The 10,848-nt window shown below is 39.6% G+C and overlaps 1 protein-coding gene across 2 annotated transcripts in view; it reads left to right on the top strand.

The window, feature by feature from the left end:
* The first annotated feature begins 2,382 nt into the window (after positions 1-2,382).
* Positions 2,383-10,848, top strand: part of LOC146570997 (lysosome membrane protein 2-like) — a 32,020-nt gene continuing 23,554 nt past the window's right edge. For both annotated transcript variants that reach the window (XM_085279900.1, XM_085279899.1), the window contains exon 1: positions 2,383-2,833. In XM_085279900.1, coding sequence (XP_085136026.1) covers positions 2,711-2,833 — 123 coding nt within the window. In that variant the 5' untranslated portion in view covers positions 2,383-2,710. The remainder of the gene's footprint in view (positions 2,834-10,848) is intronic.

The raw sequence follows: 10,848 nt of genomic DNA, 5'->3' as shown, positions 1-10,848 counted from the left end.
GCCCAAAGGGATAGTGACAGATGATGGACCTCAATTTATATCAGGTGAATTTGAGCTATTGCTAAAGTTGAAAGCAGTCAGACATCAATAATTCATTCCACTGCCCAGCCTCAAATGTGTTGGCAGGAAAACTGCAGTAGCAAAAAAACATCTCTAAAAAGCAAATAGACCAGCTGGTGGTTTGTGTTATTACAGCACTGTGTTTCTAATTTGTTGTTATGTACACAAACATATAGAGCACAACTACCAAGAAAAGAATAGCCGTTTCTGATAAAAGAGGCCTATGCTAGACCGTCTCTAGTAAAAGCAGAGGTATCTCAAACTGATCTCATCACTGCCGGTAAAGGAAACGGGAACATGTGATGATATGTAAAATGGGCTTTGTATACAAAAAGAAAAATCTGGGTTCATGAACACACTGGAACAAATGCTGGAACAGACTCAGATAACCATGAGATTATCATTGAGGAGCATACACCAGAGGACTGTCAGAACTCTGTGAAAGCTTTCAGGGGGAATGTGTGCCTTCTTCAGTAATCGGAATTATTGGATTAAAGTCTCACCATATGGACACAAGGCTGATAAATGGAATAACCTGAGTGTCTGAGCCAGCCTCGAGCCATTCATTGGTTTCCTTGTAATTTTTTTTCCAATATGGCATGGTGTCACTGAGTTTGCATCACTCATCTGACTGTGAACATCCCCTTTACAGAGAATTGGATGAATGATGTGTGGCCCAAAAGACAAAAACTACTCATCCTGATTCATTGTTTCCTCATTATGCTAACTCCATAAGGTTTTTTTCATAAAATTTTAGTTTACTTTTTTTAAATAATGTATATGTATATTTATGTATATATAAATATACATTTACTGCTCAAAAAAAAAAAAGGAGGCACTTTTTAATTCGAGTGAAGCATAAGTCAGTTAAACATCAGGGATGTTGATGTAGCAGAGTGGGCTGTTAATCACTTTCAGCTGCTTCACCAAATTAGACTGAAGGAACAGTTGGAGCAGATATGGAAGGAAATTTCAATGTGATCCCAGTGGTACAAGGAGCATTAGGACCTTTAACCCCAAAACTGGAAAAGTGGTTTCAGGAAATTCAAAGCACAACATGGTAAATGGTCTGTATTTGTATAGCGCTTTAGTCCCTAAGGACCCCAAAGCGCTTTACACATCCAGTCATCCACCCATTCACACACACACATTCACACACTGTTGATGGCAAGCTACATCACCAACATCAGAGGTCTCAGTCAAGAACAGTGCAGTGCTAATAATGGCTAAGATACTGCGCAGGACCCTCAAACTCCCAGAGCTCGAGGATCATATATATGAAGCTAAATTCCATCTTATTTTTTAACAATTATATTTTTTTGTCAATTTTAGGTTATTCACTAGAATTTGGAATCACAAATGTGTCTTTTTCTAATTTTGACGTTTCATTTGACCTTTGTCTTTTATTAGGTGTTTCTAGGAAGCACTTTGGAACACTGGCTTTGAAAAGTAACGGTTTTTTAAATGGTTTAAACCAGGAAATGTGTCTGATGTCACACATATTTCCTGGTTTAAACCATTTAAAAAACATATGCAAGCATATGCATATGCAAGCTTTTATTCTTAACAACTTTTAAGAGCAACCTACTTTGCTCTGTAGGCCAGACAAGTGGAATTCCCCTTTTTGTCAGTGTAAAAAAGTTCAATTACTCATTTAATCCTTGAGATATCGTAACATAAGAAAAAGAAGTCCAAGCAAGCATTGGTTTAAAAAGTCACCTAGATAATGGAAAAAAAAAAAGCTATCCATTTTAGTTTAATTTTTGCCTCAGCCTGTAGTTAGGCTGTCTTCCCACAACTGTAGTGGAAAGTAAGGCATGTTTATGGAAAGTAGTCCAGCAGCCTTTAGCTCACGGTTTAATTAAATAGAAACAAATTTCTTTGGGTTAACCACTTCCAGCTCACTGCGGAAACTACTATCTTATCTGCCCTTGAGCAAGGTGAAGGGCTTTTGACATAAAGCAGTAGCCGGAAGTGTTGCGCGTGTATATGAGTGAAATGATATCCATCTGGCTCTGAGCTTTTTGAATCAGAGCACGAGAAAGTGGACGACTTATTGACTCGCCACGTGTTCTGGTGTCACAGATAGCGCTCAGATTACACATAACCACCTTCAGTCACATAGAGTGAAACCGCGTTTCAGTTTTGGAGCAGTTGCGCTAACAGTGATACGTTTAGGGTTGCTCAGCATGTGGTGGTGCGTTCACGGGGCGCACGCCTGCGCACACACCCTTGCTGGCTCGTAAACCGTATCAACCAATCGGCGCTCCCTCGTGAGGAGGGAGGGAGAGTTTTTACAGCCTGCTACAAATACTCGTGGCACATGTTTTATTTTAAGGTCGCCGCTTCAGACCGACTGAGAGGAATGGGGACCTCGTGGTAGTCAATAAATAAAACTTTCACTATCACCAGCAAGTCACAAAAAACTTCCTCGCAGCTCTCTGTAATTTTGGAAAACTAAACGCTCAGCACCTTTGAGATATAGCCGTGAAGAAACTTTTCTGCAACTTTTTTCAGTAAGCCAAAGAGGGGAAAAAATTCTGTGTCTGCAGTGGGGAAACGTGGGGACATTAAAGTGTCCATCCATCCATCCATCCATTCATCCTTCAAGAGTCCCGCTCGCGTCTCTCTCTTCCTGCCACTTGCCAACATGACACGGAGATCGTGTACCATTTACGTGGTTGGGATCACCTGCGCCGTCCTGCTCGCGGTTGGGATTGGCTTGTTTGCAGGGCAAGTTTTCCGCACATTAATGAACAACCGCCTGAAAAAGGTAAAGGGAAAACACACACACCGTTATATTCTTCTACCTTTTAAAGCTCACGTGCATGCATGGCTGCTTGAATGAGTGATGACGTGCATTTCCCCCCCTGTGAATGGGCTAATTGTTTACAAGGAGAGTGTTGAGAATGATGAACACTAAAATGATGCCATTGTCTGTGTGCCTGTGTGTGAGACCCTTACTCATTTGCATACCCTCCAATTCTCTTCACACTTTCCAACATGAGCTGTTTTTTCCTGTTGGTTTTATTGCATTCATTGTTTTATTGGTCATTAAAATAAAGTAATGTTTTATTTATCCACATCAGAAACCTAAGTGGATTGCGCTGAATAGAAACAAGAGTAAAATAGTTGTTCAGCGACTGTTCAAACAGACAGTGATGGGCTATGTGTCTCAGAAGGAGTGGCCGCGTGAGGTGGAGGGGGATGGGCCAAAAATGGGCTGTTATGGGTTAAGTAGCCTGTACTATGCAATCAGCACTTTCTCTTCTCTACAGTTACATAGCCTCAGTCCCAGTTCCATGAGCACACACATGACTATAAATACTTCTTCCTAGGAAATGACTGATCTAAAGAAATTCCTATTGATCTCTTATATTGTGATATGTATATCTTGTCCCAACAAGTCACTCCTCTTGTGCAAACAAGTTACTTTCTTGTCCACACAAGATAAGAAGTCAACTTAAACGTAACAACATAACTTTTCATTGACTTTAAATTAAGTGTAACAAGTTAAGATGCCGCAACCACTCTAAACTAAAATATTAGCTGTGTAAACTCTGTTTCAACATCCCACACCAGTGCAATGGGTAAGATAGAGCAAGTTTGGATAACTTGCAATTAATATGCTAATATGGAACTGCCATGCAAAGCTAATGGACGTCATGGCGCTAATTCTTCAGAATTAGTTATGTGCTGTGGACTGGCCTACAAAGTTTTACTATCCGCCTTTGTGTGTTTGCCGAGTAAAATCAGTCCCACCTTTGGCCATCAACGACTGTTGCCAGTGATGATTAATGCCCTTAGTGGGGATATTAAAGATTAAATTAGTAATATGTGGAAAAATAATAATGAATACCTTTTGTAGTTCCCGGTATCATTTTTAGCGTTCTGTTTTTAATGTTAAATCTTCCTACTTTGTTTGTCATGGCAGTGACAAATGTGGAATTCATGGAGTTGGTTCTGATATTAGCTAATCTAACTATGCTAACTACAGTTTACGCTGGTCAAAAAAGTTAAAGGAAAATGTTTAAGTCAGAGTATAGCAATCAGTTAAGTAGCAAAGGGGGTTGTTAATCAGTTTCAGCTGCTTTGGTGTTCATGAAATTAACAACAGATGCACTAGAGGGGTAACAATGAGACAACCTCCAAAACAGGAATGGTTTCACACGTGGAGGAAACAGACATTTACCTCCTCATCTTTTCTGACAGTTTTTTCACTACTTTGGCATTTGGCTAGAGTCAGTGTCACTACTGGTAGCTTGAGGTGATATGATGACCCTACAGATGTTGCACAGCTAGTCAAACTCCTCCAGGATGGCACATCAATACGTACCATTGCCAGAAGGTTTGCTGTGTCTCCCAGCACACTCTCAAGAGCATTAGGAGTAGGCGATTCCAGGAGACAGGCTGTTACTGTAGGAGAGAGAGCTTGAATCTAGATAAGCTGGAAGGTCCCTAACCCATCAGCAGGACCAGTATCTGCTCCTTCGTGCAAGGAGGGACAGTTTCAGCACTGCCAGATTACCTACAATATGACCACCAGCAGGCCACTGGTGTGACTGTCTCTGACAAAACAATCAGCAACAGACTTTATGAAGGTGGGTCCTTTTAGTGGGTCCTGTGCTCACCACCTGGCACTGTGGTGCCTGATCATTACCAGAATTGGCAGGTCCATCACTGGTACTGTCTGATTTCCACAGTTGAGAGCAGGTTCACCTTCAGTACATGTGAGAAGGAGGAGAAGCTGCACAGAACATTCAGCATCTCTAGTTTGGTGGTGGGATAGTTATGGTCTGGGGAGACATATCCATGGGGGGAAGTGTTACATAATTAATTTACTTATTTATAGAACTTTCTATAAATGCAGTGTATGTGTTGTCAGTGCTGAGAGGACGTTTTCCACCTGTGTTTGTGGGTTCCTGTGAAGTTTAATAAACTCCTTGCTATCTAAAATATAATGGGACACTGGAGTATATTCTCGAGCATCTCACACTTCTGATAATCAGTTGTCTGCTTGACGTTTATTCAGCTGTGTAAAAAATATAACTTTGATCTCAGCCAAACCGATTTACTCAGGAACAAATAAAATACAAAAAAAAAGCCAAACAATAACATTTTTAAGTTATCTAAGTGACTTATATATGTTTAACCTGAGTAGTGAAAGACGGCGGTGGGTTTGAAAACGATTTGCACCGAGTCCGGTGTTCTCACGGGCTCTAGTGAGCCTTGCCCCCGGCTAGCTATCGAGCTAGTGGGTAACAGACGTCTCCGAAAACGTCAGAGCACTTTTGAAAATATGTGGTGTCTTGATAAACTGAGCAGATATTTGAGGCTTACACAGCTACATTCTCGCCTAAAAATATGTTAAAAGTTTATTTTGTGACCCAGAAAGAATAATAAGAGTATTATTAAAACTAACTAGCTGCCGCCATTGGCTGTATCCCAATTCAGGGTCTGCAGCCTTAAAGTACGCATTTCAAGGCCGATTACGTCACAGCAGCGCGCCGAAGGCTGTCCCAATTCAAAGGCTGCTCGAAATGCGGCCCTGAAATGCGTCCTTCATTTCCCCGAATTTTAAGGCTGTGGCAGTGTAGACTTCATGGCCCAGAATGCATAGCGCGGCGGTGGGTGTGGATAATTTTGCCGAAAAAAAACGGCGGATGAGGGGCGCCCGAAGAGTAAACTTTAAGTAAGTACTGAATATTATGTCACTTATTTATGTGCAAATGTTTAATAACGACGAACATTAAAACATTACTGTTGGCCACATGTCGGCAAAGTTATGTGACATTAGTGACGTTTGTACTAACTTGGTTTTATAGCCTTTACTTTAAAATATACACCGTTCAATAGCTGAGCTTAATCTTACAGAGAATGATCAAAGCTCATGTAGAAACAAACAAACAAATGAACAAAAGATTTTCTCCTTCATTTCTGTCAAAGCTGTATGACATGTTTCCAGTTGTTAGTATCATGGTTGCTAGGCAACCTGGACAGCGCAACAGAGGCTAGACCGTCCCATTTCACAAGCCTCGCACTTCCGGCCTTAGCGGTCTTTGAGTACGCGGCCCTTGAGGATCGTTGAGGCTGCGTACTTTAAGGCTGCAGACCCTGAATTGGGATACAGCCATTGTTGGAAACTGAGCTGGGCTGCGCTATGAATTCTGGGACAGAGCTACTTCTTCTTCTTCGGGGTTTAAGGGCAGCTGGCATCCTTGTACATGCAGTGCTGCCATCTTCTGTTTCAGTCTGTTATTACACTCTTAAATCCTACTACTCATTCCTGCGTCTTTTGGGATCTTACAAAGCTTCAAACGACGCGTCGACGATTTTGATAGTCGACGTAATCGTGACTAGTCGACTAATCATGGTAGCCCTAATGCTTTTTTACTGTTGCTTATGGGAAACTCATACTTAGAGCAATGTTAACATCAAAATTGTCACCCACACAGACCCCAGTCAAGTCATCCCGTTTCAAGAGTTTTGTGGGTTTAGAGGATTCTCAGATGGATTATCTTGAGAACCAAAGGTGAAAAGGTCAGAGGGACACAACTACAAATAAACACACTGTCAGGGCGTCGTGCATTCAGTGAATTTATGCTTATTCAGTGAATTTATGCTTATTCAGTGAATTTCGCTTATTCAGCTGCCAGTCATAGTTCCTAGAAAAGAAAATCAGAATTAGCAGGTCATGCTTTTAAAAATAATCTGTATTGGCCAAGAACAGTGCCATCTGTGCATCTTCAAAAGAAAGTTTGCATTCTCAACATGTAGAATAGCTACTGTTTTCACTTCCTTTAACTCTTGTTTTTTTAGCCATTGTGTTTCGTAGTACATTGAACAATGGTCTTTGATTTCTAAATGTTTTAATTAATTAAAGCTAACTGAAGCGCTTAGTCTTGCTGCATAAGCTTAAAAATGGGTCAGAAACTTATCAAATTGGACGGGTGCATTGAATGCAACAGTTTTGCGATCAATGTTTGATCCAGCATCTGCCCAACATTGAAAACATTTGTAGTAATGTTCATCATATCTTTAGTCACTGAGGTCCAGACATTTCGATGATTTCCAACATTTCAGATGGTAGAAAGTAGTGGAGCTTTCCCAAAAGGTTCACTTTTCCTTAATAATAGTGCGGACATGAAAGACCCATTGGCCCACAGTCAGTATTCTCATATGGCACACCTTCATGCTTGTTTTCATATCAAGACTTCATAACAGGTATCAGATTATTCTTCGCAGACTTTAGAGGTCGACAACCATATGCAAGACTTTCTATTGATGATGTGAAAATTTTCATTTTCTTTGACCGTTAGGCTTGGTGTGGAAACAGTATGTTTGCACTGAAGCACCGCAGCAATTTCCTAATTTTGTAAACCCGTTCAACATTTGGCAATAAAACCCTTTCTGATTCTGATTCTGAAAATGGAGAAAAAAACAAAAAGGTAATGAGCTGAAGATGAGCTTCTGCAGTTAGTATATTTTGATCACAGATGTCACAGAACTGATTAATGTCATTAAATTATTTTCACGCTTGAACAAGAAAGTTGTCAGAATTTTTAGTCGTCTGTAACAGAATAGTCTTTAGTCGCTAAATAACACAATTATGTGACATTTATATTAATCAGTAGCACGTCACTTACAGTGATAAATATACTTTTGACTCAAAGTCTGGAGCCTTAAGAAAATCTCTATGTAAGTGGATTGCACAGTAGCTCTTTCTAAAAGAGGTTTAGGTACTTTAATGCCCATTAGTAAAACTCAAGTACAGTCAGTTTCTAGTCCAGAACAAAACAAGAACATACAGGCCATTAAGTTATTGAGGTCAAGAGACAAGGTGGAGGGTTGGTGGTTACCGTTATTCTGAAGAGGGGGGTCTGGGGGTCCTACTACATGCCTTGTAGTTAGGGCTGCCACAAACGATTATTTTGATAGTCGACTAGTCACCGATTATTTTTGCGATTAGTCGACTAATCAGATCATCATCCATTGGACTTACAGCATACAGCTTATTGCACCAGCAGCATCTGCTCTTATATAACTATCATTAGCTTACAGCTTTAAGTGTTTAAGGTATGTGGTAACTAAAAATAAAGACAAGATGATAGTTTATTCAATTTTAATGGAATTTGCAGATTGTTTCAGTGAAGTTTAATAAACTCCTTGCTATCTAAAATATAACAGGACACCGGAGTAAATTCTCGAGCATCTCACACTTCTGATGATCAGCTGTCTGCTTGATGTTTATTCAGCTGTGCAAAAACTATAACTGTAATCTCAGCCAAACCAATTTACTCAGGAATAAATAAAATACTAAAAAAAGCCAAACAATAACATTTTTAAGTTATCTAAGTGACTTATATATGTTTAACCTGAGTAGCGAAAGACGGCGGTGGGTTTGAAAACGATTTGCACCAAGTCCGGTGTTCTCACGGCGCTAGTGAGCCTTGCCCCCGGCTCGCTAACGAGCTAGTGGGGTAACAGGCGTTGGAGCGATTTTGAAAATATGTGGTGTCCTGATAAACTGAGCCGATATTTGAGGTTTACACAGCTACATTCTCGCCTGAAAATATGTTAAACGTTTATTTTGTGACCCAGAAAGAATAATAAGAGTAATATTAAAACTAACTAGCTGCTGCCATTGTTGGAAACTGAGCAGGGCTGCGCTATGAATTCTGGGACACAGCTTCTTCTTCTTCTTCGGGGTTTAACGGCAGCTGGCATCCTTGGACATGCAGTGCTGCCATCTTCTGTTTCAGTCCGTTATTACACTCTTAAATCCTACTACTCATTCCTGCGTCTTTTGTGATCTTACAAAGCTTCAAACGACGCATCGACTATTAAATCAGTGGTCGACGATTTTGATAGTCGACGTAATCGTGACTAGTCGACTAATCGTGGCAGCCCTACTTGTAGTGTGTACTATAGTTTAAATATTCTTGTTTTATTGTCAGAGTACAATTTGGGTTACTCCTTTACACAGTGCACAACTCTGCTTGGATCAGCTGAGTTTTGTGATTGTGCTCTATCAAGCATGTTTTCCAAACAGAGAAGTTGCAGAGTATGCTGGTTAACAAGGTACAAGGTCAACACACATAACATAATGTTGCTACTCAGATATTAATTGATACTAAAAACAATTACTGATGCACCAGTCATTTCCAGCAATATTGATGCCAACAGTGTCATCATCACCTCCTTTATCTGACACATAACTTGACAACCACACCCAGACAAGCAGGGGCACAGCCCTCGCTTTCGCTAGCAGATAAATACATGAAGAGCAGCAAAAAAAACTTGGTGAAGCATCATAAACATTAGCTATTATTTATCATTAATATAGCAGCGAGCAGAAATGATGAAAAATAAAACCACTCTATTAAACTGGGAGAGAAGTAGGCAGCAAATGTTAATGGTCCTGTCCGTATATAATATAAATAGTTATTTGTCTTAAATGTGATATCGTTGTCTTAAAGTTCCTGATTAAAGTTAAGAAAACTCTACCAGCAGCCAGATAGAAAGGGTAGAAGTCTACCTTAAAAATATTTAATCTGCAACAAAAATGTGATGCAAATTAACCAGAAGCACATGAGGTAACAGAGGTTATTCCTACAAACATTTGCACAGATCAGTATTCGTTATCAATATCAATACTAAGCTTGAGATGATAGCATTTTGACAACCCTAGTCTTTGGTTACAATCTTTAGAGTTCAGATTAGTTTCCATTTGAAAGACCCGTTTACAACAAGCTTCATCTCTCTGGTTCATGGTTTGTAGCTTCCACTTATATACCCATATTTTAGCCTGCATAAGAAAAAAAGTATTTAGTGAAGTGTGAAGTATTTTTTTCTGTAAAGTAATGTGATATTTTTCTTGTAAACTTGTAAACTTCGCTTGGGTTGGGGTTGTGCATGACCAAACAGTTTCGTCATACCCAAGGACATTTCTCAAGAACAGGAAATCTTTATCGGGGGTATTTTTGGCAGTTTTGGAGCAGTGGCTTCTTCTTTTGGATTAGCCTTTTTGTTTATGTCTGCAATATCTGTTTGTTTGTTTGTTTGACTGTATGCTTTTCATACAAGTTTCACACAAGACAGATACAAACTTAAAGCAAGATTTATATATATATATAAAAGATGTATCGAGGTGACATAACTCAAGTGAGCTTCTTACCCTCTGGCATTACTGGACTGAAAGTGAAGTAATCTGTCTGTAAAAAGTAGTTGAAAAAATGTCTTTGTGTCTTGCATAAAGTAGATGTCCAAATCAACTATGGTTTGCTAAGATGAAATATGTGTAGAGGTTGGAGCAGTAATTTTTATAACTTATCCGGTTGTTCAGTCTGACGTCACTAGCCGTGTCTGGGCCTGAACTCCGCTGCAGGTCCATATATCAAACGATCACTGTGGCATTACTGAGAGTTGAAAAACAGTCTAAAGTCTTTCATCTTTAATAAAATGATCAGCGTTCTGCTCTACCAGGTGTAACAATTGAGTTTAACATCCAGGCATCCATGAAAACGGAATTTATGACATTTAACGGAGTTATAAGTTAACAGGAAGTTAGCTCGCTAGCTTCTATCTAAATACAATATAGCATGTCCTGACTGCGGGGTTTTGGAAACAAATTAAACAAATTAAAATTAATTAATCCGGTTTTGGACCGGATTGTTTATGTAAACACATGTTCATATGTAAGTGTTCAAGCTCAAAATGAAAATGTTTGCATTTTCCCAGATGAACACTCTGGAATTTACCCAGGAGTTGCTATATATGATCATTGTT

Source organism: Mchenga conophoros, linkage group LG7 (assembly GCF_057382185.1).
Source record: "Mchenga conophoros isolate Kocher_MC1m ecotype Shallow Benthic linkage group LG7, M_conophoros_male_GT1.1, whole genome shotgun sequence".
Taxonomy (NCBI): domain Eukaryota; kingdom Metazoa; phylum Chordata; class Actinopteri; order Cichliformes; family Cichlidae; genus Mchenga; species Mchenga conophoros.
The sequence above is the reverse complement of the archived record's forward strand: the minus strand, read 5'-3'. Positions and strand labels throughout refer to the sequence as shown.